Source organism: Monodelphis domestica, chromosome 1, assembly GCF_027887165.1.
Source record: "Monodelphis domestica isolate mMonDom1 chromosome 1, mMonDom1.pri, whole genome shotgun sequence".
NCBI classification, from domain to species: Eukaryota; Metazoa; Chordata; class Mammalia; order Didelphimorphia; family Didelphidae; genus Monodelphis; species Monodelphis domestica.
This window is the reverse complement of record NC_077227.1, coordinates 693,058,961-693,080,898: the sequence shown is the minus strand read 5'-3', so window position 1 is coordinate 693,080,898 and position 21,938 is coordinate 693,058,961. Positions and strand designations below refer to the sequence as shown.

The 21,938-nt window shown below is 46.9% G+C and overlaps 1 protein-coding gene across 1 annotated transcript in view; it reads right to left on the bottom strand.

The window, feature by feature from the left end:
• CMTM3 (CKLF like MARVEL transmembrane domain containing 3) overlaps positions 1–20,873 on the bottom strand; it is a 33,875-nt gene extending 13,002 nt beyond the window's left edge. The window contains exons 1-2 of the mRNA XM_056800567.1: positions 20,649–20,873; positions 11–166 (exon numbers count right to left, since the gene is read on the bottom strand). Of these exons, the coding sequence (XP_056656545.1) occupies positions 11–166; positions 20,649–20,777 (285 nt within the window). The 5' untranslated portion in view covers positions 20,778–20,873. The remainder of the gene's footprint in view (positions 1–10; positions 167–20,648) is intronic.
• Between the last annotated feature and the right edge of the window lie 1,065 nt (positions 20,874–21,938).

Sequence of the window (21,938 nt, the reverse complement as noted above, 5' to 3'; positions counted from 1 at the left end):
GCTTGCTTACCGAGAGGGGCCAGCATATTCCTGGGATCTTCTCATTGATCTTCATGAAGTAGCCAAAGAAGAAGCAGAGGGCCAGCAGGAACTTCAAGAGGGGCACGGTCAGGAACGGTGCCGCCGTGGATGCAATGTAGCAGATAAAGATGATGAAAGACAACACCTGCCAGGGAGATGGATCTCAGCTTCCTCTAGCCTAGGAAGAGTGGAATTGGCTTCTCTCTCCCTGGCCTCGCGCCTCTCACTCCTTCCTCTTCTGATTCCTGCCTCCTTCCCACTTTCCCTTTGCCAAGGTGAGAAGGCAACCCCCCCCCCCAACCCACCATGATGGGACTTAGATTATTGAAGGTCACTGAGAGTATCTCTGGACCAAGATCCATCCCAGATGTCTGGTTCTTCTTCCTCTATATCAAAAGTCCTCATGTCCCCAGAGGTCCATCAATTGTGATCTACTGAGCACCTACTATGTGTGAGGAATTGTGCCAAGCACAGATACAAAAAGAGCCAAAAGGAAGTCCCCATCCTCAAGGAGCATATGATCTAGATAGAAAGTTAAGGGAAGGGGCCTCTGATCGGAAAAACTCCTGAGGTTCTTCCTCACACTTCTCAGACTGTTAAAGATGATAAAAAAAGGGAAAATGACAAATGATGCACAATCTGAAGGAAAACAGGCCCGTGAATGTACTGCAGACGGCTCTATGGATTGGTCCAGGCATTTGGGAGAGCACTTTGGAGTTATGGCCAAAAAGTTACTAAACTAATATTATTACTTTGACCCTATGATACTACCCTGCGATGTTACTGGTTCCCTTGGAAAACAAAAGGCCATCCCCAATAGCAGCTAGGCTTGTACGTCAAAGAGATCAAAGAAAAAGGGAGAGGATCCATTTGTACAGAAATATTTAAAGCAGCTCTTTTTGTGCTAGTAAAACACTGGAGATGAATGGAGTGCCCATTGGCTGAACACATTATGGTATACGAGGGTAACGGACTCATGTTGTATATAAGAAATGATGCAAGGAATTGTTTCAGAGAAACCTGGGAAGAGTAGAACCAGGAGAACCATTTCTATAATAACATGGAAAAAATGGTCAACTTTGAAAGATTTAAGAATTCTCATCCAAACAATGACCAACCATGATTCTAGAGAACCAATAAGGATTCATTCCAGCCAACTCCTGGAAGGCGAAAAGACTAACTATGCAGAATGAGACACATTTTTGGACCTGGACGATGAGGAGTTTGTTTTACTTGACTATGCATGTGTTGTGTGTGCATAGATATACATACATACACACATGTATAAATATGTATGCATAGTGTGTGTATATATACACATATATGTTTAAATCTGTACCTTCCCTCTTAGTATCAATTCTAAGACAGAAGAGTGGCAAGGGCTAGGCAATGGGGTTAAATGACTTGCCCAGGGTCACACACTTAGGAAGCATACAAGGCCACATGTGAACCCAGGTCCTCCCAACTCCAAGCTCTATCTATCTAGTTGCCTCTTTACAGAACACTTTAGAATTTACAATGGATTTTCCATTTTTTTCCAGAGCCAAAATATGAAAGGTAAAATAAAGGGAGGAACCACATGGTCAAATATAGCATCTTGTATTTAGAAACCAAAGAAAATCATCAAGAAGAACCCTTAGAAGGAGCTTATTAGAGCTGGAATAAATATATCTTAGAATATCTATTCTCAAACTTTCTGATATCAGAAAATTTACACCTTTAAAGAATATTGAGGACCTTTTATTTGGGTGGGTTGTATCTGTCACTATTTACAATGTTAGAAACTAAATCTGATCTAATTTGAAAGCATTTATTTAAAAGTAATAAACCCATTATGTATTTACAAAAAAAACTTTTTGGGGAAAATAACTATTTTCTAAAACAGAAACAAATCAGAAGAGTGACATTGTTTTCCATCAATTAATAAACAAAATTTTAAAACCTACTCTGCAAAGAAAGATGAAGACCTTTCAGGCAGCTCCAAAGCTAATGGGGAAGACAACAAGCAAATAACTATGTACAATTCATCTATATAAAGGATAAACTCGAAATAGCCAATAGAGAGAAGATCCTAGAATTAACGCCATGGAGGAGTGGTGCCCTGGATAGAGTGCCTGGGCCTGGACATGGGAAGATTCATCTTTGGGAGTTCAAATCTGGCCTCCACCATTTACTGGCTGTGGGACCCTGGGCAAGCCATTTAACCCTTCCCCCCTCAGTTTCCTCTTCTGTAAAATGAGCTGGAAAAGGAAAGCCACTCCAGCCTCAAGAAAACCCCAAATGGGCCAGGGAGAGTTGGACCATGACTAAAACAACTGGAGGTCAGAGCTGTAATTTCAACAGGCAAATAAGATTAGTATTATTGTGAGTAATACTCATAATAGCTAGCATTATATAATGCTTACTGTGGGCCAGACAGCACTGCCAGGCACTTTGCAATCATCTCATTCTATGCTCAGGACAAACTTTCTACATGGAGGACCCCAACGCTCCCCCATTCTCTTAAGGGTCGCTGAACACAAGAGCTGTTTCTTCCCTTCTCAGTGGAGGATGCTAGGGAGAGCCTCGGTCTGCAATCAGCAACCCCTCCCAGCCTCAGTTTCCCCCTCTGTAAAGCCGCATTCATATTGCCTGTTGCACTGGGCAACTGGCCAGATCACAGGAACACAAGGATCTGGGGTGCTTTGTAAGTCTCCAATAGGTTAAAACATAAAAATAAATGTCGTGGTCCTCCTTAGTTCTTTCGCATCTAGGATTCCTCCTTTAATTTCCTGTGACAGAGCAGAGATTGGCTTCTGTAGTTGTTTCCTGTTATCTCCAGAGAATGAACGGTGCGGTGTGTTAAAGGATGTGTTGTGTGACCTTGGCCGAGTCCATTTCCCTGCTTTAGGCCTCTGCTTCCTCCTCATTTGTAGAACGAGGTGACTGGAGCGTTTCTGGGGACGCCCTCGTTACATCCAGAAGGGCCCTCAGGGACTATCTGGGGTTACAGAAGGGGAAGTGAGACCAGAGAGGGGAAGCCTTGGCCAGGCACTGGGCGCATCTCTGCCGAGAATCTGAGCCCGCTTTGGACTGCCAGGAAACGCTTTTTGTTCCTGCCTGTGTGCAGACTCACCCTCTTGATGCGCAGAAGCCGACTCCCGAAAGGCACAAGGTTTTTTCCTGTGTCGTCCTGCCTTGGCAGGCCCAGGGCCCCTGCCCCGAAGAAGGAATGAGATTTCCCTCCGGGCTCCCCTTCTGTGCCCCAGAGTCAACGTCCTCTCACCCCTTCCCAGAACTGTCCGCCTCCTTGTCCTCTCTCACCCTGGTCCAGGCACAGAGAGGGGAGCGGGTGGGTGGGAATGAGCGACGACGCTATGTGCGAGGGTGTATTGAGGGGTCCCTGCCCCCCCTCCCCCCCCCCCCCCCCCCCCCCCGCCACCTCCTGGCTTAAAGGAAATAATGGGGATTTCTGGGCTCCGGGGATACAGAGACAGAGGGGAGACACTGCTCGTCTTCAAAGAGCTTCCGGGCCAATGGCAGGACACAGCGCGTTCAGAGATCAGCCAAGGCAAGAGATTGGCCAAAGAAAGGCCTCGTGATGCATTGTGGGAGCAGCCGGGAGGTTCCTCCGAGGCCCATTGCAGGCACAGAGACGCTTTAAGCAGGCCAGGGAAGTGTCTGACTCTCCCGACCCCGTGACGGGCCTTCTGGCAAAGACACCGCAGGGGATTGCTCTTTCCTTTTTCCGTTCATTTGACAGTTGTGGAAACTGAGGCCAAGAGGGTTGCCTGGCTTTGCTAGGGCCACACTGCCAGGAAGGGTCCGAGGTCAGGCTTGGAGGATCGGCCTTCCTGAGGAGGCGCCGCGCATTCTGATTTGTCTTTTCATCCTCTGTGGGCCGCTTCGTGGTCGCAGGGGAGCGGGGGTGGGGGCGCCATCACACCACTGAAAGTGCGCTTTAGTAGACGTGGGCAGGATCTCGAAGGCGAAAGGCCCTTCTTAGACCTGCGATAAGACGTCAAACTTCCCGAGCCTCAGTTTACTCTCAACTCTCTAATTCCCTCTTCGGGTGCTTGGAAGAAGAGCTTTGTCAAAGGGGAGTGAGTTCTGATTGGGAGGGGGGGTGGGGTCGGGCTCCCCCCAGTGGCTAACAGCGAGCGATCTCATATGCGCTTGTGCTTTGATAATCAAAGGATTCTGGTTTCCTCCTGGCGGGGGCTGGGTTCCTCCTTAACATTTACAACAGACATTTATCAAGATGTGACTTAATATTTAATGACTTTTGGGGGCAGCTGGGTGGTCCAGTGGATTGAGAGCCAGGCCTAGAGACAGGAGGTCCTGGGTTCAAATGTGACCTTAGACACTTCTAGCTGGGTGACTCTGGGCAAGTCACTTGACTGCCTAGCCCTTAGCACTCTTCTGCCTTGGAACCAATATATAGTATTGGTTCTAAGATGGTAAGAGTTTAAAAAAACATTTAAGGACTTTTATTTAGCACAACGACCATGCCTTTCATCCATCGTCATCATGGCTTGATGTCCTTCATGATGTTGTGGGAAGAGAAGCAGGGAAAGAGAGAAGAGTTTGAGTGGAATAAAATGTCGGAGAAGGGACTTGGGGAGCCGAGATGGTTGTCATCCTGCCTCACACCCTTACTAGCTGTGTGACCCCCAGCAAGTCCTTAACCTCTGTTTGCCTCACTTCCCTCATCTGTAAAGTGAGGCTCAGACACGGTCCTGTTTGTAAAGCATTTTCACAGCTGGCTATTTTTACTATTATTATGTCAGATGCTGAATTGGGGGGGGGGAGACATTATTTTTTATCAAATTTGTGATCATTGAGGACAATTTGAGGAACAATTTCTCCGCCCAGATAATGGTTCCATTCTCCTTCTGGGTTATGAGAGAGGCAGCATCTAGGTGGATAAGGGAGAAAATAAAAGCATTGTGGGGGTTTGGGACAAGGTAAGTAAGCATTTGGCACAGTGCCTCACAAATGACAGGTGCCTCCCCCTCCCGGCTGAAGACCTGAAGGCTCCGTAGACCGGAGGAGGGTCAGACAAACAAGTCTGGGAGATGGGAGAAGGGGCCAAGGCTGAAGGGGAAGTAGATGTTGCTGTGGTTGTCCCTTGTGGTGGAGACCAGGGAAGGAATTTGAATAGGGTTGCTAGGTCCTTCAGCCGTGATCTCTGATGGTGGAAAGTTTTCACCAGGGCTGAGTCTTAAGGTGTAAACAAAGACACACCAGTTCTTTCAAGAAGCAAGGCTGCAGGAGGGTAGCTAAGTGGTTTAGTCCTGGGTTCAAATTTGACTTTGTATACTTTCTAGATGGGTGACCCTGGGCAAGTCACTTAACCCCCATTGCCTAGCCTTTATCCCTTTTTGCCTTGGAACCTGTGTATTACAGAATTACACAGTATTGATTCTAAGATAGAAAGTGAGCCCCCCCCCCCCAAGAAGCTGAAAATCTCAAGCAAAGAAATGGAAAGGAAACTGCAGTGATTTCTCTGGAGCATGCTGATGTCTGCATGTTTGCCAACAACAATAATGCTGTCTCCCAACAGCCAAGTGACTGTTCCAAGTGTGGGTTAATCTCCCTGAGGGAGAAGGAGAAGGGATGTAAAGAACACCTCTGAGCATTCTAGGTTGTTGGGGGAAATGGAGGGCTCCCAGGGACAATAGAAGCAAGACTTCTACTCAGGGTGGTGAGGAGGAGGAGGAAGGTCAGAAATGAACAAGGGAGGCCTTACCCACAGCTTAAAAATAATAACATAACTTTGCTAACATGAACCAAGGGAAAAGGATTCTTGGGACAAGAAGAGAATTCTGGGAGATGGAGTCCAAAGGTCCAAGATTTTCCAATTACACATCACTTCAATCTTTAGACAATCTTTGGGGTCTCTGGACAGCTTGTACAGAGGGTTCACTTTCCCAGTCACACAGGACTAGGTTCAAAACAATGCTTAGTTTCCACAATCACTGCCTTCCTTAGAGTGTGCACAGAAAAAGAGCAAAATGTGACCGAAAACTGCCCTGGGGGTATTTAACGGATCATTAGTTTCCCACTGACATTGTGGTTTGCTCCCCACAGTAGGCAAGCAGAGTGAATCATGGGTAAAACCATAGAGCCCAAAGTGGAGCCTGGGTAAGGTGATGTCAGTTCCCTGGGAATGGCGGGACAACAACCACCAAACAAATGACCTCTTCCTTAGTAACCAAACATGCTAAAAAGCACTCTTGAAAAACCTACTTTCCTTCTACCTTACCTTACTTGCTGCTTCTTTTACTAGCAACTCTTATACTACATTCTCTTATAATAAAGCTTGTTTCCCCACCATGGCAATGGCTTGAGTCATGAATTCTTTGGGCAAGACCTAATCTCATCCCCTGACATCAAGAGGACTCTGGAAAATCTAGTAATAGGCACTTGGCATTGTGGGCCTGAAACAAAGGACAAAGATTGGGGCTGGCTATATAGCTCTGGCAGTCATTTACCCAGAGGTAAGATGCTTAATAAGGTTCTCCATCACTTCCAAGATGATGGAGAATGGAGAAAGAGAAGGAAAAGAACATTTGTAAAATGAGAGCTTAACTGTAGATTTGAGGCTCTTCCCAAAGAAGAGATGATTAGGTGTTCTGAGGAGTAAGAAGATGCACACTCTCCTAGGAATGACAGAAGGGAGAGCCTTGGGAACTCTCAGGCAAGTGATCATCTTTTTCCAAGCCTAGGAAGAAGAGATGGGTGGTAGTAATGGGCAACTCCCTGCTCAGGGACCTAATAACAGCAACAGACAAATCTGTTATCTTCCTAGGGTACATGTCCAAGACACAACAAAGGACAACAAGCCAGATGACAAGTGCCCCTTCCTGGTGACTCACATGGGCACAAATTTCCAGAAAGAAAATGAAAAAGTATTGCCAATGATTATGAAGCCTTAGGCAAGACCAGAGGGGCCCAGCTTGTGTTTTCCCCATTGTTGCCCATTGAGGGGAAGAGATGAAGGAGAGAAAAACACATTTGGGAAATGCACAGCTAATGAAAGAAGAGGCATCTGGGAAGGGGATCTGACAAATTCCTGGCCAAAGATGGAGTCTACTAACACAGGCTGCTAAGAATGAATTTGCCATGTATCTTGAAAATATAATCAAAACAGCTTTAAAGTACTCGGTATGAACAAAGGAACAAGCATTTATTAAGTTCCTATTCTGTGCCAGGATTGCTTACAAATATCCCCAAAGTTAGCTACTATAGAGTATAACTACAAAGAAGGAAGAAGAATAAATAGCTGAGATACCCAGAAATTCACAGGAAACAAGAAAGCAGCCATGGCCTCAAGTGGCTATATATAAATGCTGAAAGTTTAGGTAACAGATGAGGAACTACAAGTCCTAACACAAGAGGGTCAATTTGATCTCAGAAGTATCAATAAAGCTTCCAGGAGCAGAAAAAGGCTGTGGAAAGGGAGTAGCACCAAATAATAACAATAGCTAACATCTATATAATACTTTCTAGGTGCCCAGCATTGTGCTACTATTAAGAAAGCCTAGTCATTTAAGGAAATCTAGGAACCCGAAGTGAATGATGGGAAGCATTTGGATGAAGGTAAGTGGAGAACAAAACAGAAATGATTTTGTCACCTAAGTATGAAAAAGATCACAGGGACAAGCAGAGTAACTAGAGGACGAGTTTGGGAAACAGATCTTGAGCTTTGACAAGAAGCGTTATAAAGTAGTGATGGAAGACCAGTTATCCATGATGTGCTGGAGCAGTCTCTTTCTCTGTCTGTCTCTGTCTCTGTCTCTGCCTCCCAAAGACAGAGTAACTAATTACTTTCTTTTTTAAAAAACCCTTATCTTCCCTCTTAGAATCAATATTAACCATCAGTTTCAAGGCAGAGTGGGAAGGGCTAGGCAACTGAGGTTACGTGACTTGCCCAGGGTCACATAGCCAAGAGGTGTCTGAGATCATATTTGAACCCAGGACATCCCATCTGTAGCCCTGGTTCTCTATCCACTAACCCATCTCACTACCCCTTAACTAATTACTTTTTGACTTGCCTTAGTGATAATTTCATTCTTCAAAAGGTGGAGAAACCAATAAGAGAAAATTCAATTTCCTCTCTATCCTCACCTCCGCCTCCTGACTTCCTTCAAGAGTCAGCTCACATCCCACCTTCTGCAAGAGGCCTTTCCTATCTTCACCTCCTCCTCCTCCTCTTCCTCCTCCTTCCCCACCTCTGTTAGTGCCTTCCTCCCCATTTACATCATATTTATCATGCATATACAGTCATTTTACAGTCTTCCCCATTAGAATGTGAGCTCTTGTATAGTGCCTGGCACATACCTAAAAAGCCCTTGAGTCAGTGGTTGTTGAGTGACTGACCAAGTGTTCTGGATCTGATTCTCAGTAACAGAGAGGAAGTGATCTCTGGGGTGGAAATGATGGGTGCCCTGGAAGAAGCTGAACCACTTCATCTAAGAGTTTATGATAGAGGAGGAGAGGAGGTCTGGGTATAGCTGACATGCTTTCTGGATTTGGGGAAGGAAGATTTCAAAGGGTTCCGAGGGAGGATGGGTAGATCCCAGCCTTCAAGATACATCTAAATGTTTCAGGGAACATCAATTCAAGAGGAATGAGAGATGACCAAGAATGAAATTCCAAAGAAGGAAAGCTTTCAATGAGAAGGAAAAAAAGATTTGTCTGAAGAGACTGATATGAATAAACAAGGAATTCACCAACCAACCTAGATATTAAATGAAGAAGATGGAAGAAGGCCTGGTAACAGAATGAATGTAAGAATGTGACTTGGTCCTACAAGAGGGATGTTAAAGTTCAAAATGAATAGAGGCTCATGAGGGAGTCCAAGGACATTGCCAAAGCCTCTAAGGCTCTTTCAATCACCAAATTTAATGGCCCTTTCTCAATTCGCATTCTTCTTGATCCCTCTGGAGCCTTTGACTGTCAATCATCCTCTCTTCCTTATGAAAACTTGTCTGGGTTTTCATGACACTTCTTGATTCTTATCCTACCTACTTCTCTGACTCTTCCTTTTCAGCCTTGTTATGACAGAGAAAGAAATGGGTTGAAAAATAAGTGAGAGAAGGGTTTTTGCAGAAGATCTAGCTGCATGCCAGCATCCTTACCCAGATCATTTGTTTTATACCCCCTTTGTTTTATCCTGGGCACTATTCTCTTTTTACAATCTTCCTCTAAGTAACCTCATCTATCCCCATGGCTTCCATGAGCAACTCTGTCCAAATGACTACCAGATCCATATATCCAATCCCAATCTTTGTTCTGTGTTTCAATCCCACAATGCCAACTGCCTATCACTAGACATCCCACAGTCATCTCAAACTCAAACATATCCAAAACAGAACACATTATCTCTCCCGGCAAATCCATCCCTCTTCCAAACTTCCCCATTACTGTTGAGGGTACTACAATTCATCAAGTCACACGAAGTTAGCAATCTTGGGGTCATTTTTGATTCCTCTCACCCCCACATATTCAGTTACCAAAGCTTGTCTTTCCATCTACACATCATTTTCTGAGTATGCTCCTCTCCCTTCAATCATACAGGCACCATCCTAGTTCATGCCCTTATTCCCTCTTGCTTGGATTTTGCAATAGCCTCCAATTTGTTCTCTCTCCTCCACATAGCCATCAAAATGCTTTTCCTAAGGTTCAGCTCTCATCAGGCCATTCTCTTATTCAACTAACTATTCCCTCTCAAATCAAAAAGGAACCCCTGTTTGGCATTTCAAGGTCTTCACAGCCTAGCTTCTTCCTGCCTTGTTCCTTTCTCCTTACACATGACTCTCATCCTTCCTCTCTTCAGTCCAGCCATTCTGGTCTACTTATTGTTCACCACACAGTATGCATCATTTCCCACATCCATGTGCTTTGATGTTGGCTGTCCCCTCTTGTCTGAAATACACTCCCCCCTCATTGCTTCCTGGGATGCCTATTTTCTTTCAGGATTCAAAACAAATACAATCTAATGTGGGAGGCAATTTCCTCATCCTCCATCGGCCTGTGGCTTCCAATTCATGGTTACCGTGTGTTTAATTTGTCTATATCTTGTATAGAGTCATCTAGGCATATGCCCTTCCCATTAGAATGGAAGTTCCTTGGCGCCCTTCTCTGGCTATACCATCTCATTTCATGATCTTGCTATCTCCCAATGGTTCGATTATCTCTATGTAGATGATTCTCAGATCTATTTACTCCTAGTCTTGTTTTACCAATGGTTGATTGGACTTTTTGAACTGGAAGTCTCAGAACCATCTCAAAGTCATTATGTCCCAAACAGATCTCATTGTTTTTTCTCCCCAAACCCTTCCTCTCCCCAACTTCCCTACAACCATGGAGGGTGCTGTAGTTTGTTTCTCATTTTTGAAGAGGACCAAAGACAACACAAGGTGATGGATGCCTTGATGTGAGCAAGGCAGAGCTGCACAAAGTCATCAGCCTTGCTCACCACAGAGGGAACCACCATCTCAGTCACTCAGGCTCAAAGCATGGGATGTCATCTCTCCCTTTCCCCTCTCTCCTCCCATCCCATCTTTCCTCACTCCCTCTCCCCCTTCATCCAATGGTTGTCAAGACCCGGAATTTTTATCTGTGTAACATCTATTTATATAAGCTCCCTTCTCTCCTCTGAGACAACCACCACCTCGTGCCTATTGCAATGGTTTTCTGGTTGGTCTCCCTACACAGATTTCTCCCCACTCCAATCCATCCTCTACTCAGATGTCAACTTATTCTTCCTAAACTGCAGATCTGGCCATGTCACTCCTTACTCAGGAAACTGATGGCCTTCCAGATCAGATCAAAGTCCCTTATTTTATATATAAAGCTCTTCATGCTCTGGCTCCCTCTTGTCCTTCCTTTCTCCTGCTCTACCACCCTCTAGGTACCTTATGATCCAGTGACCCTGACCTTCTTGCTGTCCCTTGCACAGGACCCTCCTCTCCCAACTTTGTGCCTTTTGGGGGGCTGCTTCCCCATGCCTAGAATTCTCTCCCTCTTCATCTCTGCCTCTTGACTTCCCTGGCTTACTTTGAGACTCAGCTCAAATCCCACCTTCTGGAAAAGGTCTTCTTCTCCTGCCTCCTTTGTTCTGAGATTGCATCCCATTTGCACTGATCTATATTTTCTAGGTGCACTGATGTTTGCACATTGACTCCTCTTTAGAATGGGAGTTCCTTGAGGGCAGGAGCAGTTTTTTTTTGTATTCCTAGTACTCAGCACTGTGCCTGCCACATCATTAATGCTTAAGAAATACTTCTTCCTTCCTTCCTTCCTTCCTTCCTTCCTTCCTTCCTTCCTTCCTTCCTTCCTTCCACCTTCCCTCCCTCCTTCTCTTACTCCTTCCTTTCTCTTTCTCTTTGCCCCTCTGTCTCTCTGACTCTCTCTCTCTCTTTCTCTTTCTCTCTTTCCCCTTCTCTTCTGTCTTGGAATTAATACTAAGTATCAGTTCCAAGACAGAATAATGGTAAAGATTTAGGCAATGAGGGTTAAGTGAATTGCCCTGGGTCACACAGCTAGAAAGTGTCTGAGGTTAGATTTGAACCCAGAACCTCCCAATTGCAGGTCTGGCTCTGTATCTACTGTGCCACTGAGTACTTTCCCTGGAAACTAAGGTGGGATAGTAGAGCACATCCTCCCAAGGATTTGGGGGCAAATATTGATAGTTTTTTTCTTGCTACATCTTTAAAGTAAAAATTGATTTCCCAAAATCTAATTGATGTTACACGATTAAGTGGAATTGTAGCATTAATCAATCCCTAATGGCTAGCAGTGTGTGTGTGTCTGTGTAACTGCTTTGATTTCCAGTCTCAAATAAGTGTTATCATCATAAATCATAAGATTTAAAGCCAGAAGGCAACTCAAGGTCCGTTTAGTCCCACTCCTTCATTTTACAGGGAAGGATATTGAGGTCCCCAGGAGGGGCTGGGACAGAGACGACACCTGAACCAGACACACCTATTTCACTCTGCCTTGCTGTCTACACCGCCATTCTCTGAAGAGTTTTCTAAACTGACATGGGGCTGGGGGGGTGCAGTTTGCTGTCAGACATAGCCACTGTGTTGGTTTTGCCACAAGGAAGGGTCCAGCATGGGCGATGGGGAGGATGGGCACTTATTGCTTGGTGACAGTGGCATAAAACCCCAAATCCTCAGGACTACATTTGATTTTTTTAAGGAAAAGGACATGGCCAATAGGAAGAAGGAAGTTGAACAATGGCAGATTGTGGTCTCCAGGCCTAGGAGAAGGACACATTGAGGAAGAGGGGCTGCAGATGTGGCCGGGAGAGGAAGAATGATGTCATTGACCCTGAGCCCTGGCTTTGTGCTCAGATTCCCGCTGCCCTCCCTTCATTTCCCGAGGACTGAGTGGAGATTCCCATCCAGCCAGGCTCGGGAAAGAGCTGGCCATGCTGGCCATCACTTCTCATTCTGACTTTAAGGCCTGAGCGTTGGAAGGAGTTCCCATCCTCAGTGCTTGAAGTGACTTGCTTAAAATCAGTCCAGTCTCTCCTCCATAGATATCTGGACTCCAGGCCCAATGATCTTTCCATCCCACTGCGGTGATCCCAGAGACACAGCCGGAGACAGTGGCCTTTTCTCTAGTTCTTTGGTCTGAAGCCAACTCAGAACCTTACAGGATGCTTCCTTCCCATCTCAGGGAGCCTGCTCACAGGAAAATGAGAATATCCTTTGTCCTGTAAACCTGCCCTTGCCTCCTTTGGTCCCACTGCTCCCTGTGCCTGGAATACCCAAGCTTCTCTGCTTCACAGGCTCAATTATTACGCATCTCCAACATTGCACACTTTCTCTTCTTCAGTTTCCCACCACACTCACTCCTCCCACACCCTCTCAGGGGGGTCCTCACCTAGAAATTGAGGCTATTCTCTGTGTTTCTTTTTCACATCTTATACATCTTAACAACCCCCCTTGACCCCACACACAATAATCTCCTTGACTCTGGTCTCGGATGAAGAGGGGTCCTTTTTCCTCACCAAGACCAATCCTTATATACCAGGAGCTCTTAATATTTTCTGTGCCCTGGACCCTTTTGGCAGTCTGGTGAAACCTTCTTGGAATAATATTTTTCAATGACTAAATATATAGGATGGCAAAGGAAACCAATTATGTCAAAATGCAGTTCTTAAAATATTATTTATTTAAAAAACCCCAAATTCCTGGATCCCAAGTTAAGAACTTCTGTGGTCCTTCCTAGATGTATGACCTTGGGTAAGTCATTTAGCCCCAACTGCCTAGCCTTCATTGTTCTTTTGCCTTTGAACTGAAACTCGGTATTGATTCTAAGACAGAAGGTAAGGGCTTTTTCCTTTTTTTCTTTTTAATCCTTACTGTCTGTTTTGGAAAGTCAATATTGTGTATTGGCTCCAAGGCAGAAGAGTGGTATGGGCTAGGCAATGGGGGTCAAGTGACTTGCTTAGGGTCACACAGCTGGGAAATGTCTGAGGCCAGATTTGAACCTAAGACCTCCCATCTCTAGGCCTGGCTCTCAACCACTAAGCTACCCAACTGCCCCCTTTTTTCTTTTTTTTTTTTTTAAGAACTTTTGTGGTCTCTGTGTAGCCTTGATCCCATCTCCAACCATGTTCTTCAGCAGGTTAGTCTCCAGGCTTGTCTCCTATTTCTCTACTACATCAAATCCTCCAGTGCTTACAAATATGCCCTTGTCACTCCTGTCCCTAAGAAATTCTTTTTTGGACCTTAAATGTTCAAGTTCTCATTCTATAGTTCTTCCTTTCTCAGTCAAATTCCTAGAAAAAGCCATCGATACTCATTGCCTTCCTCTCTCCTCTTTTCTCCTTGGAACCCTCTGTAATCTGGCTTCCATCGTTCAATTAACACAAAATTCAACTTTTCAAAGATACCAAAAATTTGCCTCTCATTTGCCAAAACTGCTGACCTTTCCTCAATCCTCATCTTTCCTGTCCTCTCTGAAGCCTTTAACCCTGTTGACAGCCCTGGCTGCCTGGGCATTCTTTCCTCTCTTATATTTCCATGATGCTCTTCTTACTTCTCCCACCTGTCCCAATGCTCTTTCTCAGTCTCCTTTGAGGGATTGTCTTCAATGTCACAGGCAGCTAGGTGGGCAGAAATATATGAGTTCATATCCTGCCTCAGACACTGGCTGTGTGATCCTGGGCAAGTCACTTAACCCTGTTTGTCTCGGTTGCTTCATTTGTAAAATGAGCCAAAGAGGGAAATGGCAAACACTTCCAGTATCTTGCCATGAAAACTCCAAATGGGGTCATGAAGAGTTGGACATGACTGAATAATAACTTCAGTATCACGCCTGTAACAATGGGTGTACCTTCAGTTCTTTCTCTTCCTATCTCTATACTATTAGTATATATTCCATTCTTAGTCCTGGATCATTGCCTTGCTGAGAGTACCCAAGACCATCACGGTTAATCGGTCCCCAATATTGGTCCCACCCCAACACGGTCCCCGTGTACAGTGTTCTCCTGGTTCTGTTCTAGCTCTTTCGGAAATCCCCCCCTCTTGGTGGCAGACACAGCAGCTCTCATGGATTTCAGATTTCATTATCATTGTTTTGCTGATGTCTTCCAGATTGCAATATTCAGCCTTAGTCTCCCTCCTGAGCTCTAGTCCCACATCTGTCTCTGGACATTTTGAACTAGATGCCTTTGGCATCTCGAACTCCATGCCCCAAACTGAACCCATTTAGCCCCCAAACCCGCACGCCTTTCGAAGTCCCTGTCGAGGGCATGGCCCTCCTTCTCATCACGTGGGTTCAAAACTTCAGTTCCTCTTGACCCTTCCTTCTCCCTCACCCCACATCTCTGAACAACTGCCAATTCCTGTGGATTCTGACATCCATTTTGACCTCTCAAGTCTGTTTCCTTCTCATTAGTCACACAGCCACCATCTTGCTCTCATTACTATTATAATACCCTCCTAATTGGTCAGTCTCCTTTTATTTAGTTTCTCCCTCATTCCAATCCATCCTCCCCATACAGCTGCCAAAGTAATATTCCTAAAGTCTAATCATATCACACCACTACTCAAGAAACTTCCATGACTCCCTATTAACTCTTACATGCAAGATCAGATACAAACTCCTTTGTCTGGTATTCAAAATACTTCCTAACCTGATTCCAACCTAATTTTCTGAGCTTATCACATATTACTCTCCTCTGTAAACTCTACGGTCTAGCCAAAGGGGACTTGCTGTTCCCTTACCCATGATACTTCATTCCTATCTCAGTTTGTCTTTGTGCCGTCTGTCCGTCATGTCCGGACCTTATTCTCGTCACCCTTTTCTCTTGCAATTTCTGATTCCCTTCAAGACTCGAGTGGTGTGAAGTCTCTCCTGCACACCTCTTCCTCCCCTTCTCCCCACCTTCCCCTTTAAAGCTACTCTCTTTCTGGTTATTGCATTTACCTCTAGAGGAGTATTTTGCCTCCCCCAGTAGCACGAGCAGGGGAATGCTTCATTTCTGTCTTTGCACCCACACTGTTCTGTACAGAGTTGGCGCTTCTCAAATGTTACTGATTGGGTGACGGGGGATGCCTTTCTCAGGAAGTCTGCCCTGTTATGATCGATCAACTTTTTCACTTTCAGACCTTCCTCACCAAGGACTGACTCTGTTTTGCATCTTTTAAAATGTGCTCATGTATTACTGTCATGACTGCTCCCCTTTGGTGGCTTCCCCCATTGGACTGAGAGCTCCATGAGGGCAGCGGCTGTGTATTTATCTAAAAGTTACACGTGCCCTCGCACCCAGTCCTCTGCTCTGCACATAGCTGATACTTTAAAAACTGTTTTTAAACTACATCCACTCTGGCTTTATGTAGATTACATTGATGGAGGATAAGATTCTGGCTCCTTTTAGGGAAAGTTTGCTCATTGGTTCTTTGGTCTGAACTGTAGCCAGCTGCCAAAACCCTCCCCACCCTTGTCCTCCGGGCCAAGGCAGCTGTGGAAGAGAGCTTGGTCTTAACATCAGAAAGCCTGGGTTGCATCCCAGCTCTGCCACTGCCTAGTCTATGACCTGGCAACTCATTTAACCTCTTTCTGCCTCAATTCCCTCAACCCCGAAGTGAAAATGATAATACACCCACAGACTTTTTGTGCAGATTAAATAAGAAGTGTTCACCTGGGGCTTTGTGGCCTTGAAGGGCTATCTACAGTTCAGCACCTACTCCTATCTTCTCCTCCCATGAGGTCCAGCTGCAGGGATGGGGACCTTTCTTGGGTTTCTCCTGGAAAAAGGTCTAGAGCCAAGCCCCATGGCTCCCCAGGTAGCTTGATGACAACATTTTTTCTCCTGATTTTACCTACTTTGCTCAGTGTCCCTTTGAGGGAGGGAAGTTGGTTTTTCCAAGGGACCAGGGGGATACTCTCTATCCCTTCGCTATCTGGTCCCTCTGACTTGAGGAAGGAGTCGGGAGGAAGGGTGATGAGCAGGATGAACTGGAAGCTACATCTGTTGCTCTGGTCTTCCCTGTTCCCAGAATGCCTGCTGGCTAGTGTTTGTCGGATGCCCACTTTCCAAACTGCCTTCAGCCTTGTTCCAGCCCAGGACAGGAGGTAGGCTAGCTAGCACCCGGTTATATTCCAGGTAGAAGATTTAGGCATGAGGGCTTGAAAAGATTATAAGGAACATTCAGCAAAAGGCATGCCCACAAAGTACAGAAGATGAAACTATATTGTTGTTGTTTGGTTGTTTTGGTCATGTCTGATTCCCCATGTCCCCATTTGGGGTTTTCTTGGCAAAGACCCTGGAGTGGTTTGCCATTTCCTTCTCCAGTGGATTAAGGCAAACAGACATTAAGTGACTTGCCCAAGGTCACACAGCTAGTGAGTACCTGAGGTCTTCCTGACTCTAGGCCCAGAGCTCTATCCACTGAGCCACCTGGCTGCCCTTGAAGTATATAGGGGTTGCCATCTGTATAAATGGAAGAAAAGTTTTCACTGATGAGACCCATATGCATCAGATTAAGAATATGGAGTTGGGGGCAGCTAGGATTGAAAGTAGATAGAGAACCAGGCCTAGAGAGGGGAGGTCCTAGGTTCAAATCTGGCCTCAGATACTTCCTAGCTATGTGATCCTAGACAAGTCACTTAACCTATACCTAGCTATACCGCACTTTTGCCTTGAAACCACTACTTAGTATTGATTCTCAGATAGAAGGTAAGGGTTTAAAACAAAAGAATATGGAGCTGGAACAGCAAGGTAGTACAGTGGATAGAGTATCAGGCCTGGAGTCAGGAGGTTCTGGGTTCAAATCTGGTCTAAAATACTTCCTAGCTGTGTGACCCTGGGCAAGGCACTTAACCCCAATTGCCCAGCCATCTCTCTTAGAATTAATACTAAGGCAGAAAGTAAGGGGTTTTAAAAAAGCTTAAAGCTGGAAGGCCAGGTGGATGGACCCTTTTCCCCACCTCACAGGGAGAAAGCCCAGCTCTAGGGACAGGAGGATAGCCCCGCTAGCTCAGTGGCAGAGGGGGGACTGGAACCCAGGCAGGCCTCTTGGTAAGCTCAGCTGGGGCTCTTTGCTCTAGACCACAATTCCTCTCTCAGACAAAGCAGCACTTGCTGCTGGGGCATTTCTGCTTTTCCCCTGTGGGGGCTGTGGGCCCTGTGCCACTTTCCAAAGGGGGAGGGAGGAGGGACTCCAGTGGGCGGAGAAATGTAAAGGCTCATGGTGACTTCATTGAACAAAAACCAGATGTGCTAAGGAGGAGAAATCTGGCTGCTGTTCCTTTTTCCAAGCCCTAGGAGAAGGGGGAGGGAGGGAGGAGGAGGATGAGCCACATTGCACCTTTATAGGACTAGGAGAAAGCTGGGGGCAGCTGGGATGGGGGAGGGAAGGGTGGCTGCGGGGATAGGTGGAATGCTCATGTGTGACCCCAGGAAGTGCAATCCAGTGGGAATGGGCTGGATTTGCTGAAGAGGCTAGAAAGTCTGGGCTCCAGCAAAGAAGGGCCCTGCCCTTTGCTAATAACAAAAGACTGCTCCTGATGCTGCTGGGATACTAAAGGGATGGAGCTAATCCTAGGAACTGGGAAAACTAGTCATAGACCCTCAGGTATGGAAGAGATTGTGAAGAGAACTGTCCAAAGCACCTCATTTTACAGAAGGGGAAACGGAGGCCCAAGATTACTCCATAAAGTGGGGCAGAGCAATGACTTGAATGCAGGTCGTCCTTTCCAAGCTCAGTATTTTTTCTTTTCCTCCCCTTCCTCTTCCTCCTTCCCTCCCTCTGTCCTTCCCTTCCTTCCTTCCTTCCTTCCTTCCTTCCTTCCTTCCTTCCTTCCTTCCTTCCTTCCTTCCTTCCTTCCTTCCTTCCTTCCTTCCTTCCTTCCTTCCTTCCTTCCTTCCTTCCTTCTTTCCTCCTTCCTTTCTTCTTTCTTTCCTCCTTCCTTCCTTCTTTCTTTCCTCCTTCCCTCCTTCTTTCTTCCCTTACCTTCTGCCATAGTATTAATTCTAAGAGAAAAGATCAGCAAGGGATATCAGCAATGGGAGTTAAGTGACTTGCCCAGGGTCACACAGCTAGGAAGTATTTTGAACCCAGATCCTCCTGACTCCAGGCTGGCACTCTATCCACTGTGCTACTTATCTGCCCTCTTGCCCTCTCCCCAGTATTCTTAATATTTTGAGTCTACCTTCACAGCTGAAGCTGTCTAAAAGTGGGGATGGCGAATTTCCTCTTGTTTTTTTTTTTTTTTTTAGGAAGAGCTTTAAACAGGGTCTTTATGGTTAGGGATGCTATCCATGGGGCTCCTTTCAGGCAGGTGATGAACTAATCAGCCTCACGTCCCTTGCAGGTCTGAAATTGTAGGACAGATTCTAAGAAAACATGAGGGATGAAAGTAGGGACCAGCCTTACGATTTCATTCGTGTAAGGAATTCCTGGATGAGGTAACTCCATCCACCAGGGCTGGTCAGCACCTCCTCCAAAACTTAGGAGTTTAGAAACTTGCCTAGAGTTCTGAGAGTTTAAGGGAGAGTCATGCAGAAAGAATGCTTCTGAGGCGGTATTTGAGCCTTGGTCTTCCTGGCCTTGAGGCCAGCCATTTATCCACTACTGCACAGTGTTGTTGTTGTTCAGTCATTCAGTCATGTTTGACCTTACAACCTTACATGACATGATTTGGGGTTTTCTTGGCAGAGATGCTGGAGTGGCTTGCCCTTTCCTCTCCAGCTCATTTAACAGATGAAGAAACTCAGGCCCACAGGGTTAAGTGATTGCTCAGGGTCACAAAGCTAGAAAATATCTGAGGTCAGATTTGATTTCCTCCTCCAGCTCATGTAACAGATAAAGAAACGGAGGCCAGTAGGGTAAAGGGACTTGTTTAGGATCACATAGTAAGTGTCTGAGGCTGGATTTGAACTCAGGAATGTGAGTCATTCTGACTCCAAGTCTGGTGTTCTACCCACTGGTCCACCTGGCCACCTACTTCACAATGCCTCTCATGAAAGAAAAGTCAGAACTTTCTGGAAGGATTCGTACAGATGGTTTTGGAAGGCTGTTGGGGTTACTAAGGCCACCTTTGAGGTAGAACAAAGAGAAGACAAACAGGTCCCGCCCAAGCACTATCTTTTGAGTAAAGGACTTCGGGTGCAATACCGTGGGGTAACAGCCAAAAGGACTGTTCAGCTGGGCATAAAACTTCGGAGCCGCCAGAGACCTTCCTGGAGCCTCCCTTTGATCCTCCTCAGGGCCTCAGACTGAGGATTCTCCCCGACGGCGATGGCGCTGCTGTAGGCAAAAGCCTTTACCTTCCCTCACCTCTCCCCACCCAGCTCAATGGCAAGGAGGAAGTAGACCTCCAGCACATCCTTTTCTGCCTCCCCCTCCCAGACAGCGCTAGGGCCAGGGCTCGGGAGGGTGGCTTGGCCCCTCCCTCTGGGAGCAGCGCTACCATACTGCTTCCTCCACCCCCTCTTCCCGCCCAGACCCCCGACCCTAAACCACAGGATCTATATTCCTGACTCCTGGTCTGGAAGGCGCCTGAGACCTCCTGGTAGCTAATGGCTCATCGCAGGCCCCCAGAGTAAGAAAGAACGGAGTTCTAGCCCTACCACGGCCACCAGCCTCCTCTCTGGGCATCTTTGTAAAGGGAAGGAGTCTATTCTGTGTGTGAGCTACCAAGGCGGACGTTCTGTGTTCTAAGGTTCCTAAGCAAAGCAACCAGGGCAAGTTCCAAGAGTTCTTGGAGCCCCCAAGTTGTAGGAACCACCAGGATTGGGCTTCCCTGGCGTTTTGGGACCCGGAGGAGAGGGAAATCTGGCAAGTTTGGCAGCCCGCCGGCAGGCTGGCCCGGGCTGGTAAGGATGCGGGCGGCTCGAATCCTCCCTGCCCCGCAGCCCGCCGTCCTCCGCTCCGCTCTAGCCTAGCCGCGCCCCCACAATGGGTCTCAGGACCCGGTGAATGGTCCGCCCCTAGGACTGGGTTCAGGTCTTCCCAGCAGAGTGCCAGGCTCAGGCCCGGCTGAGGTGGGCGCGGTTGCCCTGGCGCGGTGCCATCCACACCGTGGATCACTAGGTTCAGGTCCCGTCCCGTCCCCGGGGCGCCCCCGCCCCCATCTCCTCTAGGGTGCGGGGCTCAAGGCGCCTCCTTACTTACCGATTCTCCTAGGAGGAGGCGGCCCTTGCGGGAGCACAGGAATTCCCGTGAGGGGAGCAGAGCTCTCAGGCTCTGAGGCTGGGGGCCATCCGGGGCCCCCGCGGCCTCGGTGTCGGCTGGGGGCCACATGGCAGCAGCAGGACCCGGAGCCCTCTCTCCCTCTCGCCCCCCTTACCCTCCTTTCTTTGAGGGAAACGGAAATCATGACACTGCGGAAACGCGAGGAGGAGGAAGGAGGGGAAGAAAGCGAGAAGGGAGAGAGATCTCCCAGTGCAGCAAGAGGGAGGAGAGCCCTCAGGGGCCCACAGCGCGAGCCCCCTCCTCCAACCCTATCCTCTGCCCCCGCTGGTCCTCTACTGGTCCCCTTCTCCACCGTGTACCTCGGGCTCCTTGGGCTGGAGCCCATTTAGTCTTCTTTGGGCTGTTAGCTGATGAGATTGTTCTGTCTGTCTGTCTCTGTTTCTGTCTGTCCGTCTTTCTGTCTATACCCACCCAGGTAACATCTCTCCCACTTGTCCTCTCCTCTAGGACCCCTCACCCTTTATCATCTACCGCCTCTACTCCCCATCTTCATCCTGTACCTCCCTTCCCTCCATCCTTCTCAGAGTTGGCAAATTAATTCTTATACATATCTGGCCATGTCACTCCTTTGCTGAAAAATCCTCAGTGGCTCCCTATTAGCTAGCTGGGAAAAATAAAATTTTCCTCCTGATTCTCACAATATTACACTATCCTACTTTTATGGACTCATAAAGCATTGATTAAAAAAATCCTTACCTTCTGTCTTAGTATCAATTAAAGTCGGGTTAAATGACTTGAGGAGGGTCACATAACCAGGGAGTGTTTGAGGCTCAATTTGGACTCAGGTTCTCCCAGCACCAGTCTTGACACCCTATCCACTGTGCTCCTTAGCTGACCCTATGAAGCATTGGATTGAAAGTCAATAGATCTAGTTTTAAACCCCAACTTTGCTGCTTCCTACCTTTGTAACCTGGGGCCAGTCACTGACCACCCCAGGATCTAGTGATTCCTTTCACATATTCTCCATTCATTCCTCCACCGCTTATGCTGGGCTTTCTAACTTCCTGGGCCTCTCTCCACTTAGCCTTTCAAGTTCAGAGCCCTCAAGCCAATCACACCACCACATCTTAAAAACCATCCTAGCCCCAGTCAGTCCAAGGGGAAAAAATAACTTATGAAGCGCCTACTATGTGCCAGGCTCTGTTGGAAGCCGAGAAGATTCAAAGAAAGACAAAAGATGATCCCTCCTCTTAAGGCTCTCACAGTCAC